The sequence below is a fragment of the Macrotis lagotis genome, chromosome 8 (genome assembly GCF_037893015.1).
Source record: "Macrotis lagotis isolate mMagLag1 chromosome 8, bilby.v1.9.chrom.fasta, whole genome shotgun sequence".
Taxonomy (NCBI): Eukaryota; Metazoa; Chordata; class Mammalia; order Peramelemorphia; family Peramelidae; genus Macrotis; species Macrotis lagotis.
The window spans coordinates 4,218,358-4,239,565 of record NC_133665.1 but is presented as its reverse complement, the minus strand read 5'-3'; the positions used below and the strand labels follow the sequence as shown (position 1 = coordinate 4,239,565).

General features: G+C 37.9%; 1 protein-coding gene across 6 annotated transcripts in view; it reads right to left on the bottom strand.

Moving 5' to 3' along the window:
- SEC14L5 (SEC14 like lipid binding 5) overlaps positions 1 to 19,188 on the bottom strand; it is a 94,597-nt gene extending 75,409 nt beyond the window's left edge. For 3 of the 6 annotated variants that reach the window (XR_012470688.1, XM_074196321.1, XM_074196320.1), the window contains exon 1: positions 17,755 to 17,830. Coding sequence is in view for 3 of the 6 variants with exons in the window: in XM_074196324.1 (XP_074052425.1) it covers positions 17,755 to 17,817 (63 nt within the window). In the remaining 3 variants the exon portion in view is untranslated. Of the gene's footprint in view, positions 1 to 17,754; positions 17,831 to 18,425; positions 18,492 to 19,044 lie in introns of those variants that run through there. The other 3 variants (XM_074196324.1, XM_074196325.1, XM_074196323.1) reach the window with 3 other exon arrangements.
- Between the last annotated feature and the right edge of the window lie 2,020 nt (positions 19,189 to 21,208).

Below are 21,208 nucleotides of genomic sequence, written 5' to 3'. Positions count from 1 at the left end.
AATCTCAGTTCCCATGTGTGTCAGATAACTATAGAAGACAGACACACATACATATATATGTACTTATTTGTCTATGTATGTGTGCATATGCATACATTCAAACATACATACATATGTATTCAGTCATTATTACAAGTATAGTCTTTCCAATGAACTCCAAAGCTTAATGGCAACCAGTCACCTAACATTTATATCCCACACACTTATCATCCTCCCAATTTAATGCTAAGAACTTCCATCAGACTGTGGTAAAACATGAAACCTTAAGCTAAGAGAAAGTTCTAAAGAAGAAGGCTAAGACCAGTGGTTCTTTCAGTCCACATCATCTGAAATACTGCAATTAGTCTCCTAACTGGTTTTCCACTCTCCAGTCTCTCCTCTTTTCAATTCATCTTCCATACAGCTGCCAAAGTGATATTTTTAGATCAGAGGTCAGCTCATGACGATTCAGCATCTCCCAATTACTTTCACAATAAAATACAAACTCCAGTTTGGCATTAAAGGCCTTTCCCTGACCTGGCTCCAATCTATCTTTCCAGACTAATTTCATATTATTTCCCCTCATGCAATTATGTGTTAGAAGTGATCTCCTTTGCTGCTTCCTGGGCTGAGCATGCCAACTCTAGTCTCTGGGAATTTTCTCAGGCTGATTCTTATGCCTGGAATGCACTCTCTCCTCATTTCTGCCTCTGGGAAGCCCAAGCTAAAGTTCCAGGTTTTTCAAGGTGACTCTCCTGATCTCCCCCTCCTTTTGTCCCTCTCCAAAATGGCTTTGTTGGTATTTGGTATTCATGTTTTTTACCTTTGGTATGATGTAAGGTCCTTAAAGCAAAGGTTGTTTCTGTGAGAGAGAGAGAGAGAGAGAGAGAGAGAGAGAGAGAGAGAGAGAGAGTGTGTGTGTGTGTGTGTGTGTGTGTGTGTTTCTGTTTTTCTCAGTCTCTTTCCTCTATCTCTGTCTCTTTCTCGTCTCTGTCTCTGTATGTCTCCTTTTCTCTCTCTCTGTCTCTCTTTCTGCCTGTCTTCTCTCTCTATCTGTCTCTCTGAGTTTCTTTCTCTTTCTGTTTCTCTGTCTGTTTTTTCTTTCTGTCTCTGTGTGTGTCTGTCTTTGTCTCTCTCCTCTCTGTCTCATTTCTCTCTGTCAGTGTGTGTATGTATGTATGTGTCTCTCTGTATCTCTCTCTCCTGTCTGTCTCTCTCCTCTCTGAATGTCTCTTTTTCTCTTTGTCTCTCTCTCTCTCTCCCTGTCTTCTATCTTTCTGTCTCTATCTCTCTGAGTCTCTTTCTCTGTCATTGTCTTTCTCTTTCTGTCTCTTTCTCTCCCTGTCTCTCTCTTTCTATATGTATGTGTGTGTTGTGTGTCTGTATCTCTGTCCCTCCCTTCTGTTTCTGTCTCTCTGTTTCTCTGTTTCTCTGTTTCTCTGTTTCTCTGTTTCTCTGTTTCTCTGTTTCTCTGTTTCTCTGTTTCTCTCTCTCTCTCTCTCTCTCTCTCTCTCTCTCTCTCTCTCTCTCTCTCTCTCTCTCTCTTTCCCCCCACCCTCCCTCCCTCTCCTTTCATACCTCTAGTCCCTAGCAAGGTGCCTGTCACATATTAATGCTTACTAAATGCTTGATGAATTGAAATGAATTCATAATCAATCAGTAAACCTTTATTAAGGACCTACTATCCCAGACACTGTGCTAAGAGCAAAGGATACAAAAAAAGAGGCAAAAGACAGGAGATTTAAATTTATTTTTGTAGAAGAAAGAAAGAAAATTTCCCACACAAATATAATGAAGAGATCTTGATTTTTAAAAAAATCACCCCACATTTGTCAGTAAAGAGCATACTAGGTCAATTTCTCAATTCCTCCAAGAAGGATTGACAATTCACTTCACTTTAAATTCAATCCCTCATGCTTTCCTCTCTCAAATAAGGCCTGGTTTAACAGGCACCTTAATTCCCAAATGGTTGAAGAGGCTTCTGATACTCAGGTAGAAGCCAGATTGCACAGATACACAAGAGACAAAATCAGAATTATCATGGCAACCAAGTTTACCCAGACTGCTGCAGAAAGGATAGAAGTCCAAATACAAGCTGTTTGGATGAAGAATTACAGATTTAGGACTGGGATTATAGCAACAATCTAGTCTAATACTTCTCCTCCCCACCCCAGTTTTATAGATGAAGAAACAAGAGGGGAAGATGACTTGTCCATCATTACACAAGAAGTAGTAGAACTTTCAGTCCTCATCACCTTTGATTGATATTTTATTTTTCCATAACATATTATGAAATTTTTCACCATTCATCCATTTGTATATTTATAAATTGCACATTTTTCTGCGAACCTCTCTTCCCACCCCCTCCTTTCAACATCAAACAGATTAATAAAAGTTGTACATGTTCATTTATGTTTAACATGTTCACATATTAGTTATTCTGTGAATGAGGAATTAGGACTAAGGATAAAAAAAGAAAGGAAAATCATCAGAGAAACTTTAGAAAAGCGAACATAGTATCCATTCAGATTCTGTGGGTTGTTTTTTGTTTGTTTCATTTTGTTTTCCTCTGGATGTGGATGGTATTGCCCATAACAGGTCTCCCAGGACTGTTGTCCTAGAACTCTAAACTGCTAAGAGGAGCTATAGCCATCACAGTTGGTCAACTCACAGTGTTGTTAATGTGTACAATGTTCTCTTGGTTCTACTGAAGTACTGGAATTTGAACCCACATCCTCTGACTCCAAATCCAGTTTTCTTTTCAGTATACCTACACAGATAAATCTACACTATACCTACACTCTCAGTCAGTAATATAGTAGTTACTAGTCAGGTTACAGAGAAGTGAAATCTGAACTACAATCTAAGAGGTGACAGGAAGTGAGAGAACCCAGAGCAATTCTGAGTCCAATCAAGCCAATAATAAATATCTCTAGATCTATCACAGTCCAGTGATGTCATAAGATTATTTCCAAGTAAGATCAGAACTCAAAGTTAACTAATATTCACAGGAAACTTTCTGCCTGTAATTGGTCCATGATTGAAGCTGATGATACAGAGATTGCTATATTTAAAGAACTAAAACATAAGATTGATCTCAAAGACTATCTAGTCCCACTTTCTTGTTTTATAGATGAGGAAACTCAAGCCTATCAATGTTAAGTGACTTGCCCAAGATCACTCAGATAAATGAAAGAGAAAGGATTTGAACCTTGGTCATCTGACTCCAAATCTATCAATCTTTCCCATACACCACAACCACAAATGGAAACCACAGGTGGTATATTACAAGCAGTAAAGATCAAAGTGCTTGGGAAAATGAAATTTAAATTCACAAAATTTACTAATTATCATGGAACAAAATGCTAAGAAAACAGCTTCCCTATTTTTAACTGACTTCACTTCCCACACTGAAAGTAGGGTAGAGAGGTTAGCCATGGTTCACCTATTATTCATTCATGTTCTAAATCCCCACCATAGCAGCCTCCTCACATTAAATCACATATCCTCTTGTTATCAAGAAGCCTATGTACTCTGTCCTCTCCTCTTTAGGACATTCCAATAGAATTGTCTGGCAGCCCTGGCATTAGCAGAATGTGTCAACCAAAGTGCTGCCTAGTCTCCATGTGTCTGAATACAGAAACTCTGCTGTTAATTCTCACCCACTCTCATGGAGTAGGGGGAGGAATTTCTCTCTTCTCCAAATACAAAGAGTAAAAGTAGTACCAGAGAACCAAAATGATCAGCTGTCATTCCCTGGTGGTCTCAGAGTCCAGGATGAGTTGGGCAGGGGACCAAACCAGGACCTTGTGACATTTACATGGCATGTGACCAGCATGATCAAAGAGAATTGACCTTGCTGTTTGATTTCCTAATGTTTTTCAGTATAATATTTCATAACAGCAAAAATTTATCTTGACTGCACTAAAATACAGTCATAAGTGACATCTACATAGGTTGCTATTGTTTACAAAGCTTTGCACACACATTATCTCCTAGAACAGTCCCATAAAGTACTATGGATATAATTATCCTCAGTTTTCAGATGAGAAAACTGAGGCTCAGAAGTTCATATTCACATAGTCACATAAGTGGCAAAGCCTATACAGGCTCAGATTGCCTTCAAGTCCACTTTCTCAATTGTGCCACTGAGCCTCTTTCTGAGTTCAGCACCTGACCACAGACTTTTTAATCCAAATCAAGAAAAATCCAGAACATAAAAACAGGCTTAGGCTGCAAAATATTGCTTCCCTTAATCTGATGGTGACTGAATTTCATGAACCATTGAGCTAATATGGTGAAATTAGAGAACTAATCCAACAAGTCACCAAATCTACCTCTTTACTAAAAGTACAAAATAATTTACATTATCTATGTCTCTACTCTTTTTATCCAAAGATCTCACTCCTAGACATATCCCTCCAAGGAAATCAAAAATGGGGGGGGGGATTTATATAGAACAAAAATTTTATAGCAATATTTTTTGAAGTAGCATAGAATTGCAAATAGAGAAAATGTCCATTATTCAGGGAATGGATGACCAAGTTGTCGAGTACACAAATGTGATGCCTTGCTACTTTGCTAAAAGAAAGGATGAATATGAAGAATTCAATAAGCATGCAAAGATGTAAATAAACTGACACAATAAAGCAAGTAGAAATATAGTGACTTTTGTTCAGTCATTTCAATTGGGTCTGATTCCTCATGATCCTTTTGGAGTTTTCTTGGCAAAGATACTTGAGTATTTTGTCATTTCTTCCCTCAATCCATTTGACATATGAGGAACTGAGGCAAACACAGTTAAGTGACTTGCCCAGGGTCTCACAGCTAATAAGTGTTAGAGATCAGATGTGAGTTCAGAAAATGAATCTTCCTGAATCTAGGTCCTGAGTTCTGTCCATTAAACTACTTATCTGCCCTACAACAATGTAAATCAAAAAAAAAAAAAAAACAATGCACAACAGCAATAAATATGGAAAGTAAACATAGAGTCATAACCAAATTTGTCTCCAAAGAAGAGATCTGAGAGTTCACTCTTTGTAGAAATGAGGACTAGAGTGATGATCACTGCATATAATGGTGGACTTAATTGATGTGTTGATTAATTTTGCTGAATATACTACTTTTTTTTTTTCCTTTTTCATCCTTTGTTATAAGGGATGCTCTTTATCCTGGGATTACTTAGGGATATGTGAGAAATAAAGATGGGGTAGAAACCAAAGATATCCATTTTTAAAATGTAATACTCATTTTTTTATGTCTTTTGTCTACTATCCCCTACCTATTCACATGCTATACTTTGTAGTTAATGCACTTGGGTCAAAAAAAATGTCTGTCTGTGGAACAAGAGATATGCTAGTAAATATTTAACATCAGCTTTCCAGAAAATAAAAAATATATATGTGACACACCTATGAGTTTAATCTGAATTGTTAAAATTTTCTCTATCATTTTTATAATAGTTTATTTGTTTTGCAGTTTCTATCATTTTTTGTAATGTTTTGAATTTTATAATTTTTCCCCTACCCTCCATTACCTCTCTCCTTTCCCCCATAGAAGATAATCTAAATCATCTTTACATTGTATCCATGCTATGCTTTGATCAGAATTCAATGTGTTGAGAGGCAAAAACATAATCTTGAGGAAGAAATAAAATATTAGAGATAGGAAAATTATGTAGTCCACAAAACAACTTTTTTTTAAAAAAAATTGAAGGTAATAATCTTTGATCTTTGTTTAAAATTCCACAGTTCCTTCTCTGGATACAGAAGGTATTATCTTATCACAGATACCCTAAAATTGTACTTGATTATTGCACTGATGGAGTGAACAAGTCCATTAAGGTTGATCATCACTCCCACGTTGCTCTTAGGGTGTACAGTGTTCTTCTGGTTCTGCTCATCTCACTCAGCATCAATTCATGCAAGTCTTTCCTCCATCACTTTTTAAAGTTTAAATAATCAACAAAACAAAAAATCAAATCTTGATCTGTACCTTTGCTGATTTTCAGCAACTTATTTTCAGTTCTCAACAAAAATTTAATAATTGACTAAAGGTGGGGAGGGGGGTATGTGGGACAGGAGGCTGGCTGCAGGGAAGGGGGGGGAGGTAGAACAGGACCTGACTTCAGTAAACCTCTGAGAGGAGCAAAGTGATATCTCCTTACACAGTTTTTGCATTTAAGAATAACTTCCCTTACCCTCATGAAAAGACTACTCCTTAGAAAAATCTGTTCCCCATTTTCTTTTTCAACAAACTCTTTCAGTTTGCTGAACCAGAGATCATCTGAAAATCACAGCACTCTCTGGTCCCCAAGGGATGTGTGGGCAGCAGCTTTTCTTACAAGCTGCTTCTGTCAATCTATTCAGTCTCCCTTACAGAAGGCTGAAGCTTGGGTGGTAGCTTGTACTCCAACTGTAAAAACAAGTCCTTGCAGTATTTGTCCAAGAAAGATGCTCTGCCCTTCAATTGATCTAGTAGCATTTCAATTGTTTCACACAGACTTTTAAGATGAAAGTTTGTTCTTCTGAATACTTGAAAGAAAGTTGTATTAGGGAGATACTTGAGGGAGAAAGAAAATTCCTTGGAGAAGTTAGTATCAAGAGTACTACTGGTTATCACTTGAGAGTTTACAAGTACCATTTTCCCAGACTTAAACAACACAGTATTTATACTCAGAACCTAAATCTTAGATGAGCAGAACTGAGTCAGTAAAGGAACTCACTACTTTTACGTTTCTGACGCTAGAGCCCTAAAATTAACAGGCACCCTTTTTCTTCACATGGGAATATTAAAAACAAAACACCTTGTACTTAGCAAATATAAGTGGATGCTTAAGTAGGATAAATAGGAGCCTAAATAAAAACAGGTTGAGTGGAATGAAGGAAATTCTACTTCTCCCAGCAAGGGGAGGGAAAGTTTTGTTTTCAGTCTCTTATCACCAGCAAAGTACACAATGCAGATTTAATTATTTAATTTTACCACTTTAATCTTGAGCAGAGTGCTTCCCTTCAACAACTTTTTTAATAGATAATAGGAAAACTTATATTAGATAAGAATACACATACACACACACACACACACACACACACACATATAGAGAGAGAGAGAGAGAGAGACAGCTCTAGGTGGTACAGTGGAGTCAGATCTGAAATCAGGAAGTTGTTTTTGGAGGTTTTCTTGGCAAAGAGTGGTTTGCTCAATTTTGCTCTCCAGCTCAATTTACAGATGAGGCAAGTAGGGTTAAGTGACTTGCCTAGGCTCACACAGCTACTAAGTGTTAGAGGTTAGATTTGAAATCAGGTCCTCCTGTCTCCAGGTTCAACACTCTATCCAGATATAAACTCAAATCAGAACTCACACATTAGCTATTTAATTCTTGAGGAAGTCACATAACCTCTGTATGCCCTCAAGTTTCTTATCTGTGAAATGGGTGTCATAATAGCAATTACCACAAAGGGTTACTGTGAGGATAGAATGAGATATTTGTAAGTGGCTTTGTAAACCATAAAAGGCTCTATTTTGAAGGAAAAGTGATGAGATTTTGTGGGGATAAAGGGAGGTATTCCTGAACTAAATAAGGGTATATATTTCACTGTGTTTATTGTATTTTTTCTTTTTTTTATTATAATGAACATTTTCTTATTTAAAAAAAGAATAGAAAAATCTGTATTGTGCATGGCATTCCGACTCTCTATTACTTATTTGGTTTATTTTTATTTATATTAATAGGATTTTATTTTTTCCAGTTACATGCAAAGATAGTTTTTCAATATTAATTTTTGTAAAATTTTGAGTTCCAAATTTTTCTCTCTCCCTCCCCCCCCAAAAAACAGGAAGCAATCTGATATAGGTTAAACAAATTTTTAAAAGTGAAAACAATATGTATGCTTTGATCTGCATTCAGATTCCATAGTTCTTTCTCTGGATGTGGATGGCATTTTCCATCACAAGGCTTTTAAAATTGCCTTTGATCATTGTATTGCTGGGAAAAGCTAAATCTTGCATAGTTGATCATCACACAAGTTGCTGTTACTGTGAACAATGTTCTCCTGATTCTGCTTACTTCACTCAGCATCAGTTCATACTTTATTGGTTTCTTAAAGAATACTTTAAAATTAACATGGTAATTCCAACACTGCTCAACCTGCTATGTTCACTTCTGAACTTTTATTTTTTTAAATGTTTCTCTGCTAATTTCTTCCTTATCAAATTATTATTATAACTACCGTGGATCCCCATAATTCTCCCACACTCACACCAAACAAAAATAAATAAGAGCCCTCCTTCATAACAACTAATTTTAGTCAAGCAAAATAATTTTACACATTGCCCAAATCTAAAAGAAAAAACAAAAACCTTGTTTGATCCACTGGCTATCCTCCCATGTCTCTCCTTTTCATGACTAAATTCTTTTGAGAAGCCCATCCATTTTCTTTCCTCCTACTTTCTTCTTAAATTTTTACAGTCTAGCATCCAACTTCATCATTCAACTTAAACTGCTTTCTTGGAAATTGCTGATGACTTTCTTGACTTCTTATAAGCTTCTGATGCTATTGATCACCTTCTTTTCCTTTTACACCTCTCTATAGATTTTCAAGGTACTTCTCTAGCCAGGTTCCCTTCCTATCTTTTTTTTTGCAAGGCAATGGGGTTAAGTGGCTTGCCCAAGGCCACACAGCTAGGTAATTATTAAGTGTCTGAGGGTGGATTTGAACTCAGGTACTCCTGACTCCAGGGCCGGTGCTCTATCCACTGCACCACCTAGCTGTCCCCTCAATCTCCCTTGTTGGATATGCATCCTGGTCAAACCCACTCACTGTGAGTATCCTCCAAGGCTCTGTCCTGGATCTTCTTCTCTAAACCTTCTTTATGTGATTTCACTTGATTATAGTTGTTTTCAAATTGTCTCTCCCATTAGATTATAAGGTCCTTGAGGGCAGGAACTGTTTTTGGCTTTTTTTTTATATCCTCAGACTTTTAGCCAGTGCCTGCATCATTAACAAATATTTCTTGACATGACTTTACAGTATTGGAGTCAGTATATAAACTATTCTCCTTGGTCTTTTCACTTTACCCTGCATCAATTTATATAGATCTTTCAGGTTTCTCTATGTCTCTTTCACCATTTCTTATAGCTCAATATTTTCCCATTCTATTCACATATCATAATTTGTTCTGCTATATCTCAAATGATGGTACTCCTTTAGTTTTCATTTGTTGTTGCCACAACTTACTGTAAATATTTTTATACATATAGGTCATTTCCCTCTTTCATTGATTTCTTTGGAGTATATGGAATCACTTTGGGGGGTGGAGTTTAGATCAATTCACTGTTCCAATTGTATCCATTCCAATGTATATTCCATAAAATATCAATGAATTGTGCTATGAACAAGGGTTGGGGAAACTTTGGAAAGATGAAGGATATTTTTCCCATGATAAATACAATTTTAAAATCTTCCTTTGGATCCTCAATGCTAAAAAAAAATCAATAGTTAGCTTGATACTCTTGAACATCTAACACTATCTGAAGAAAAGTATTTAATTTAGGAACCCCTAAAAGACCTTAAGTGACAACACACTGCATAGGCAGGATGCAATTTAATGTTAGTTAGGGGAGGTGAAGAATTATTTTGGTGACAATGGTGCTGGGTAAACAGCCAGGAGACTAGTTTGATGGTTAAGCTGATATGACTCAGGACTATTTTCCTGAAGGGAATTAGTGGACAAAGCAATACTATATTAGAATACTTGAGTGCATTTTATTTTCCTTCCTCTTTAGAAAAGCATTAACATTAAGTAAGATCCCTTGAACTAGCACAATGCCTTGAGAACAGCAGATGCTCAAAAAACAGTCATTGTTAGGGCAACAATCATTTGGATACTTTTTATAGTTTATATTCCTTACTAAGTATTCAAGCTTCAATTCACAAACACCAAGAAATAAATTGTAAGTTGTCAAGTCAACACCTCACATTTTATGTATACTGAACATAAGGCTCTTTAGAAATAAACTTGATACTTTGGAGTAAGAAGTTTCTACTCTGAATACTATCCCAGTATAACCTTGGAAAGGTCTCTTCACTTCCCAAAGCCTCCATTTCCTTTTCTGGAAAATAAGGCAATTGGAATAGGTAACTTCTAGGTCCTTTTCAGCTTTGCTTCTATGATCTTCTGATCCTAAGTTACTAATAGGAAGATTTTTTTTTTTTTTAGTTTTTTCAAGGCATTGGGGTTAAGTGATTTGCCCAAGGCCACATGGCTAGGTAATTATTAAGTGTCTGAGGTCAGATTTGAACCCAGGTCCTCCTGACTCCAAGTCCAGTGCTCTATCCACTGTGCCACCTAGCCGCCCCTAATAGGAAGATTTTTTAACACTGCAGTAGATAGAGCACTGGCCCTGGAGTCAGGAGGACCTGAACTCAAATTCGGCCTCAGGTACTTGAATCTTACTAGCCATATGGCTCCGGGCAAATCACTGAACTCCAACTGTCTCAGTCAAAAAAACAAACAACTATGAAAGATTAAGTCAACAGAAACCATAATAACAAATGAGAGCAACACTTAAGAGGCAACACAATTTGGATTAATTGAAATGTTCATTCTTATTCCTGATAAACAGATAGTGACACATGCTCCCTCCTTATAGGGGACTACAGGTGTATAATGGTACACATTCTGTCAGATACCATAATTTAGTCATTTGGTTTTACTTAACTGTTTTTTCTCTATTAAAAGAGAAAGGAAGGAAACTAAAGGGAATACTACGCTGGACAATGACTTTGATTTTTTTTTAAGGCATAAATAAAACTTGTTTTCAATGTTACCATAGGCAATATGATATATTAGCATTCCAATTATTATGTTCTAATATATTCTGCACTAGGAGGCATTTTTTATTTTGAGGACACACATTTTTTGATATTTTATATAAATTATTTTGAGTGCCTTGCCAATGCTAATTAAGTTTACATTTAACTCACATATTTATAATTTAATTCACATACATTATCCTATTTGATTTATCATAACCAACCTCTGAGTGAAGTAGGGCAGGTTTTATTATCATCATGGTACAGATGGAAAAGTAGAGAAAGAAGTTAAGAGACAAGCAAAATTGTAAGTGTAATAATTTATTTAGGTATTATATAGAGATTCTAGAGCTATATATATATTTTTCTACTGTATTACAGAAAGCTAAAGAATTATAACATTACAAAAGTCAACCCTAACCCTCTTCCACTTTACTAATGAGGAAACTAAGAACTAGAAAGGTGAAGTCATTACCTCCCCAAAGTTGAACAATCCTCTTCTAGCATTAAAAGCTGGAGCTGCACTTATTGAAGAATGGTTAAACAAATTGTGGTACACTAATGTAGTGGAATTATGAGGAATTCAGAAAAGTATGGAAATGTAATACTTATATGAATCAAATATATATATATATATACATATATATATATATAAAATATACATATATATTTGCATAAGACCACTCCATATAAACAGAAAGAAGAAGAAGAAAGTAACTGAGCTGTATAGTTACAACTAGACTTGGGCCTAAAGAAAAGATAAGAAAATATACTCCCTTCCCTACTTAGCAAAGGTAGAGGACTACAGGTACGGAATATCACTAAAACTCAATTGATATGTGTGGATGTGTGTGTGTGTGTGTGTGTGTGTGTGTGTGTGTGTGTGTGTGTGTATTTGTGTATATATCTATTAGTTTGACTAAATTGCTTTTTTCCCTTTCTTTTTTATTCAGTGTTAAAAGGAATAGCTAAAAAATGGGATAGATTTAGAAATGAAGATGATATTGAAAACCATTAGAATTTTAAATTTAGAAAACAAAATACAGACATCTGTATCTCATTAATTTTATATTTTGAAATCTAAAGCTCAAGTTTTAAGAGGAAAATGGTGAGGGGGAAAAAAGCATTTATCTAGCTTATTATGTACCAATCACTACAGTAAAAGCATTTTTTAACAAGTATTATCTTATCAGATCCTCACAACAACCTGCAAGTTATCTCACTTTACAGTTGGTGAAACTGAGGCAGAAACTAAGTAACTTGCCCAAGAACTAATAAGTATCTGAGGTCAGATTTGAACTCCATTTTCATATTCTGAGACTAGGCACAGAATGCTATCCATTGAACCACCAACTGTTTCTAGTATCTATAATACTCATAAAGCCTAATTCCACAATCACAAATTATATTTCTAGTCAGCCATCTTAGAAACATATACATACCCTTGATGAAAAAAATATATATTTTCTATACATTTTCAAATGAAAAATGGTTCCTAGACCATTCTCAATAGGACACTGGTTCATAATTATTCCTTGAAACACAACTAAAATCTAATATCTTTAACCATTTTTAATATGATGTTATGCAAAAGAAGTATGTTATAGTAGAAAAATCACTGTACCTGGAGTGGGAGCCATGTATTCCAGTGCTAGCTCTACCACTGATTTGTTCAAAGGTCGTGGATTAGTCACTGAATGTCTTCAAGCCTCCGTATCTTCATATATAAATAAAGACAATAATATCCAGTCTACTTGCCTCATATGTTGTTTTTTTTAATTTTAGAAAGGTTTTATTTATTTTGAGTTTTACAATTTCCCCCAATCTTGCTTCCCTCCCCACAGCCCCACAGAAGGTAGTTTGTTAGTCTTTACATCATTCCCATAATCTGCATTGATCTAAGTTGAATGTGATACATATATTGTCTTAAGAAATCAAATAGAATAATGCACCTATGAGTACACAGTGTTATCCATTTTTATATCAAAAGTTTTTCCCCATTGACTACAAACGATTACAAGGTCCATTCATTTTCAGACTCAGATTTTTGTCCATCATAGAAGTAATTCCAGTCTATGGAATATTATTGAGTAGCACTTTGAAGTTCATGATATTTGCAGTTCTTATTCTTCACAGGGAAGGTAGTAAGTTATTACCAAAGACCCCTATCAGTCCAAGACTACATGGAAGGGGGTAACCTTTTCTGTATTAGTTACTGGCAGTATAGGGCCAGTAGGAGGGCCAGATCTTAAAGGCCTATGAGGGAAGAAAAAAAATGAGGCTTCTTGGTCTTGGTCTAGGAAGTATCCCTAGATAGTTTAATAATCATGGGATATCCCAATCCCACACACTCACTTTAAGATACAGTTTCAGCACGAAAGAGAAAGACACAAATGCAAATAATCCCAATGAGGAAAAAAAAAGGAGAACTGTATAAAAGGGTTGATGTGGCTACATAGGGAACTCATTGGTCAACTCAATTTTATTTTTTTAAATACAAACAGAAAATGAAAACAAAAGAGGGAAAGAATGGGGAAGAGGAAGAGAGGGAGAGCACTGGATAACTAAAAATGTATACAGACAGAAGAGTAACATGATCCTAAGAATATGACAGAAAAACTAAAGCAGAGAAGAAGCTATATTTCATATAGGATACTAAAATCAAAAAAAAGATAAAAAATACTAAAAGAAAAGATAGTGGCATTATTTAAGTGGATAAGACAATGAAAATAGATGACAAAAAGAAGGTAGTACAACTACAACAACAACTGCTTTGCTTCTCTTTTCTTTTTTTTTTTTAGGCTTTTTTTTTTTGCAAGGCAAATGGAGTTAAGTAGCTTGCCCAAGGCCACACAACTAGGTAATTAATAAGTGTCTGAGACCCGATTTAAACCCAGGTACTCCTGACTCTAGGGCCAGTGCTTTATCCACTACACCACCTAGCCGCCCCTTGCTTCTCTTTTCTTTACCAAGAAGAATGAGTTTCAGACTCAGGAAGATGAAACAAATATTTAACAGGAAGTTTACATCCTAGAACCTTGCCATCCTGAAAAAATTTGAGTCATTGGGTAGAGATAAAGTACAATTCAAAATACCAAAACAACCAGGGGATGTGATATAGACAAAGTATGGATTGCAGAAAGGCATATGACAATTTCTTCCTTATTGTCTTTGTAGAAAAGATAAGCAAGGACTGAATAGTTGACTGCTTTCAGTAATTTTTAAGAAAAAATGAGGGAAGAAAGAAGATGGAAGAGACATCATAAGTCTGGTGGTGTTGTAGCCATTTTTGATAATGGTAAATTGTGTTCTTAAAAATATGTTTCAGGGAAACTGGGTGGGACAGTAGATAAAGCACTGACCCTGGAATCAAGAAGACCTGAGATCAAATGCAGCCGAAGACCCTTGATAGCTATGAGACCTTGGGCAAGTCTCTTAATTCCATTGCCCCACCAAAACAAACAAACAAATAACAACCAAAAAAAAAAAACCTCATGTGTCAAATGAGTTTAACCTTAGTTCCTGACAATAATGCTAGAATGTATTATTAAAGGCATAGTTCATGAGCCTTTGAAAGGGTGTTTCAAAGGGTTGGCCAATTGGTGATGAATTTTTTTTGACCATAGCAATTCATTAGACTGTCTCCCAAGTCACTGATGGGTTGTTATTTGCATTGGTGCAGGAATAACTACACAAATGAAATCATAGATTCTTGAAGTATATTTCATCTTATTCAATTCACTGATTTCAAACCTTTCATTCTATGAAGAAACTGAGATCTTTGAATTGTGCCTCTCCCAAGGTAACACAGATCATAAATAGACTAAATAATATACAAATCTAAGTATTCTGACTCCAGATACAATCATCTTTCCTCATTTCTATCTGGCTTCTAGACTGGGAAATCTGGCAAAGGCAGAGTATGTTTTGATGTTAGAAAGATCTACGACTATGCCTTTTTCATTATTCTTGTAGAAAAGACAACAAATATAGTATAATACTCCCATCATTAGGTAGATTCAAACTAATTGAATGACTTGATCTAAAGAATAGTGACCCATTCAACTTAGATCAATGTATACTATGGAAACAACATACTGCCTTCTAAGGGACGTGGGGGGAGGGAAGCGAGATTAGGAAAAAAAATGTAAAATTCAAAATTAATTAATTAATTAAATTAAAAAAAAGAATAGTGATCAATATCAACCTGAAAAGAGAAGCAGCATGGCACAGGGACTAGAGAGCTAACTAACCTTAGTATCAGGAAGACCTAGATTCAAGTCCTGTTTCTGACTGTGTGACCCTGGGCAATCACTTAATCTCACAGAGGCTTTGGAAGGTTATAAGATTATAAATTACAGAGTATTTATAGTTATGTATTTGGGAGAGGGAGTTTTCTCACCTAGATCTTTTTATGCCAATGAAATCAAAGGGACAGTTTAAAAAAATCCTGTTCAACACTTTTATCAATGATCTGGAATGAAGGCAGATGATATACTTATCTAATTCTCAAATGACTAAAAGCCAAAAGGGGTAGCTACTAAATTAAATGAAAGAACTGGGATCCAAAATTATCTGAAAAGGTTGGCACAATAAGCCAAATTGAATAAGATGAAATATACTTCAAGAATCTATGATTTCATTTGTGTAGTTATTCCTGCACCAATGCAAATAACAACCCATCAGTGACTTGGGAGACAGTCTAATGAATTGCTATGGTCAAAAAAAATTCATCACCAATTGGCCAACCCTTTGATAGTAACGTAGCTGAGCTAGTCCTCAAAAGACAGATATGGAGTCTGCCTCTGAATCCATAACACAAACCTTTCCAGCTTGGTAGGACTAGACAGAGCTTAGACTCAGCTCACTTTTCACCTTCTCTGTCTGACTAAAATGAAAATACACCAGAGGAGTTCTTGGGTTCAAAAAATTAGCTGCACAAGTACAGATAAAGGTTATTAGAGAACCATTCATGTGAAAAGGATGTGAGGTTTTTTTTTTAAGCAGATCACAAGCTCAATTTAGGGGTGATTAGGTGGTACAGTAAATAGAAGGCTGAACCTGGAGTCAGAAAAACATAATTTCAAATCTTGCCTTCAATGCTTACCAGCCATGAATCTGGGTAAGGCAGTTCATCTCTGTTTGCCTTAGTTTCCTCAACTATAAAATACAAATCATAATAATATCTACTTCCCAGGGTCATAATGAGAATCAAATGAGATAATATCTGTAAAATGCTTTGCAAATTCTAATATGCAATATTAAACTAGTTATTATTAATATCCAGCACCAGATACATAGGAGGAAATTAATAAATGATTTTTCCTTCTTTCTTTCCCCAATATAAGTCCAAGTGACATATCAGGCCCCAAAACCCAATGCAATATTTGTCTTCATTATAAGAGCTACAGTGTCCAGAGTAAAGGAAATAAGAATCTCACTGTTAGCTAACTTGATAAGCCCACATTGGGACAATTATGTTCAGTTTTGGGGTCCCATATTTTAGAAAGGATACAGAAGTTGGAAAGTATTCTGAAACAAATGACTAGTATGGTGAGAAGCCTTGAAACCATATCATGCAAGGATATGAGAAAGGAAATGAGATATTTAATCTATAGAGAAAAAACTAAAGGTCAAAACTAAGATTGAGGTAAATTTTAGTCAGACATAAGGTAGGACTTTCTAACAGTTATATCTGTTCAAAAATAGTAATGTTCTGCCTCAAGACAGTGAGTTTCCTTTTTTTGGAGGTCTTCAAATAAAGACTATGATTATTTGGTGAATGTGTTATGAAGAACATTTCTAGTTCTGGTATGAATTGGTACTTCTAAAGTGCCTTCCAACCCTGAGATTATATGATTCTGTGAAAGGATTGGACCAGAAGACCCTTCTAGATCTAAAACTCTTAGAATGGCAAGTTAACATGTCTTTCAAATTTTAAGAGCAACACCCTTCCTCAAAACCACATAAACACATACATCAAGATTCTGGTACTGGATTAGTGCATGGTGGGGAAGAGAAAGGTGATAAGTAGGTGGAAGTAGAATGTCTTGATATTTACTCAAAGAAATGTTCTCTTCCTTCCCCCCCCACACTCTCTCCTTCCTTCCCCATCTTTTTCCTCTTCTTTCTAATGATTTCTCTCCTTCCTCCCATCTCCTCTTTCATTCCTTTTCTCCATCTCCCTTCTTTTCCCTCTCTTTCACCTTCCTTTCACCTCTTTTTGCTCTCCTTTTCCCCCACTTTCTCTCCCTCTCCCTCCTTCCCTCCATCTCTATGCCCTCTGCCTCCTTCCACCTCTTTTCCTCTCTCTCTCTCTCTCTCTCTCTCTCTCTCTCTCTCTCTCTCTCTCTCTCTCTCTCTCTCTCCCTCTGTCTCTCTGTCTCTCTGTCTCTCTCTCTCTCCTCTGTCTCCTCTTCCCTTCCCCCCTCCCCTTCACACAAACACACACATAAACACACACACAAAGAGTATCTCTATAAAAGAGTCAAAAACTAAACCAAATACTCTTGTAATACTATGAAGTACTGGGTAAATGCTTATAACTCTCATTCAAGCAACAATTCTTAGTGTACCCCTTGGAAAATTACCAGATATTTGCTTGTTTTAACTCTGTTGTCACCACTTTAGACAGGAAAATTGAAGAAAGAGCATTCAATTTATTCAAGATCCCCAAATGGTAACTAAGACTTGGAAACTGAATACCAATGCCCAAATCACCTGACCACCTTGCCCTCACCACAGACTAGCTCAAGTTCCATTAGGATGCTCAAGGAGAACAAAAAGTCTCCAGGGCAGCTAAGCTTCCTGGTTTAGCTGACAAGGATTTAATAAATATATAAATAATAGATTGCATGCTCAAAGCTAATTTCTAGGATTTCTCTTCCCAGAGAGAGAGTCTGAGATAGTCACCTTTCTTCATTAGACACATATTCACATACACAACCATGCCTGTACTCACCGCCATGACCAGTTCAAAGGGATACTTGTAGACTCTAACTGGCGACTGATATTTCTGGACCATTTTCACCTGGAACCTGGAATCCAAACCAAACAAATTGTATTATTATTTTTTTTAATTCAGTTAAGTTGTATATTTCTAACTCCCCAAATAGGATATTTTACACTCCAACTTCTGTTTAGTGAAATGGGATCGATAGATACAGGACTCTAGTCACTCAAGTCAAGTCAGCAAACATTCATTAAGGATATATCATGTGCCAGACACACTAAGTCTGGCTAGGAGCTAAATCCTGGGGATACAAAAAAAAAAAAGGAAAAACAATCCATTTCTCAAAGCACCTCAGTCTCATGGGGAAGACAACAGGAAAACAATGATGTACAAGCATGATAAGGACAGAATAAACTGGAGATAATCTTAGAGGGTAGACACTAACTTAACTTCTCCTAAGCTTTTTGAAATACTGAAGTATTTATGGGGGTCTGGAGCCCCTAAATAACTGTTCCTTGGCCCTATCAATCTTGATACTGCCTCAAGAGGGATATTCACTCTGACTGATGAGTACACACATAATACAGGTATTCAAATTCTTTTACATCTATAGGAAGACAGCAAGGTATGGTGAAAAGAATAAGGGTTCAGGAGTCAAGGAACAGGAGTTCAAATCCTACCTCTTCCAATTATTACTTTTGTAACTTTGGGAGAGTCACTTCATTTCCAGCTTTAAATCTATGATCCTAAAAGACAGATGAGGTATAGTAAATAGAAAGCTGGCTTCAGAATCAGTAAGAAAAGGGCGTCTGTGACATAGTGGCTCTGCGATTGCTTGACTGTTAGGTGCCCCAGGTCACTCTCTTAAGACTGTAAGTTGCAGGACAGTTGCCTATCTACACTGGTAGAAAGAGTTTCCTGGGAGCTTCCTACAAAGATGAAATTACAGGTCTGCACCCTACCTCAAAAAAAAAAATCAAAGAATAACCCTCTCTCCATTACATATCCAAACAGGAACTACCCCTCCCCTTATTTGCCCACACCTTCACGCTAAGCCTGCAGACATTTACAGCCTTCCTCAAACTCTCAAATACACACACACACACACACACACACACACACTCCACTGCATGCATATTCATCTCTCACAGGAGCCTGTATGCATTCACTACACCCCTCACTGAAACCCTCACGTGTTCCTGCACACAAGATGCCCCCCACACACACATCCCTGAGGGATCGTGCGCGTGCCCGGACACACACTCACACACACTCACACACCCTCGCACACGCACACACCCTCCACCTGTGCTCGCGGATCTACCCGGGCCGCCGTCCTCCCTCGAGAGACCCGAGCCCGGGCTGGAGGCTTCCCTCGCCACGACACTGGACAACGGCTGCTCCCGGGGGCAGGGCAAGGCTCTCGACGAAGCAAACTTCTCCAGGAGGGACCCAGATCGCAGGTGAGGCGCGCCCCTGCGCCCCTGACCCTCCCAACCTCCGACCCCCCCCCCAAACTCCCCGTCCCTCCTCCCGGGTCCCGCGGCCGGGCACCGAGCCCAGTTGCACGCGGAGAAAATCCGCGGCTCGGCCCCCGGCTCCTGCTATTTCTAGCAGTGCCTGGCCCGGCCCCAGAGAGGCAGGAGGCGCCGAGCCAGGCTGCGCTCCCGGCTGCGCTCCGGCTGCAGCTGGGACCGCCCTACCCCGCCCCGCCCCAGCCCCCCAGTGCCCGCCCCCGCCCCCCACCCCCACCCTACCTCCGCCCCCGTCCCCGCCCAGAGCTGTCCGCCCATTTTGGAGGAGAGGAACCCTTGAGCCCTAAAACAAACTCTTAGAGACAGCAAGGGGGTATCGAGGACCGGAGGGTGAAGGGATCAGCCCCCCGAGTCAGCAGCAACGGAGCTCCAAACTAGAGTCCCGCCTCTACAGACCCTCACTATTAGCCACGCCCCCAATCTAGTCTCGCCCCCAGAGCTGTGGTACCCATCCCACTCTGTGGTACCCATCCCACTCCTCTGTGGTACCCACCCCCAACAAATCCACGCCCCCCTCCAAGGCTGGCGTTTCCATCTACCTAGAGAGCTTGGTTCTTTGCTCTGCTCTCCGCCCTAAACCTGGAAGCTCAGTGGCCTCCGCCCTTAAAGAACCTCCTTCATCCCTCCACCTCTCTTAGTTCAGAATCTCTCAATTCAACCAGGTTTTTCCTCTCTCTACCCTGCACCGCAGCCGCCAGAGGTCACTGAAGAGCCGGTGGGGAGGGATTGAAGCCAGCCGCACTCCAAAGCGGCTTGTGTCCTGCCTGCCCTGCCCCGCACCGCACCTGCAACTATCGCCTGCCCTCCTCACCTGTCCACATCACCTACAATTCAGGTGCGCTGAATCGTCTTCCAGATCGTTAGCGCTGTGCAATTTCTTACCGTTGTCAGGACAGGTAGTAGGACGATTGGTAACAGAAAGAAGAATAATAGCAGTAGAAAGAGGAGTTTTTAAAGTAGAGAAATAGGAATATGTGTTTGAAGTAGGACTAGTACCAGGAGGAAGAGTAATAGATGTATTATTCGAATTATTATCTGTCATTTAAATAGCGCTTTAAGATTTACAAACGTTTATGAGCATCTCATTTTATCCTCACTTCAACCTGGGAGAAAAGTTCAAATATCTCCATTTTCCAGATAAAGAAAGTGAGACAAAAATCAAATGACTTAACCAGTTTGACAAGTTTGACACAGCTAGGAAGTGTATGAGACAGAAATTGAACTCAAGACTTTCTGACTCCAAGTAAAACATTCTACCCACTTTGATGCCTATTATTAATTATAAAATATTTTTACAAAGTATTTTTAAAATTTTTTTCAATTTTCAACTAAAGATTTTATTTATTTTTGAGTTTTACAATTTTCCCCCATCTTACTTCCCTCCCCCCACCCCCCACAGAAAACAATTTGCCAGTCTTTACATTGTTTCCATGGTATACATTGATCCAAATTGAGTGTGATAAGAGAGAAATCATATCCTTAAGGAAGAAACATAAAGTATAAGAAATAATAGGATCAGACAATAAGATATCAGGGGTTTTTTTCTAAATTAAATAGGGGAGGCTAGGTGGCGCAGTGGATAGAGCACCGGCCCTGGAATCAGGAGTACCTAAGTTCAAATCCGACCTCAGACATTTAATAATTACCTAGCGGTGTGGCCTTGGGCAAGCCACTTAACCCCATTTGCCTTGCAAAATCCCCCAAAAATAATTAATTAATTAAAGGGAATAGTCCTTGAACTTTGTTCAAACTCCACGGTTCTTTCTCTGGATACAGATGGTATTCTCCATTGCAGACAGCCCAAAATTGTCCCTGATTGTTGCACTGATGGAATGAGCAAGTGCATCAAGGTTGATCATCACCCCCAAGTTGCTGTTAGTACAAAGTATTTTAAATTAGAGCTTCTTAATATTTTGTGTGTCATGGAC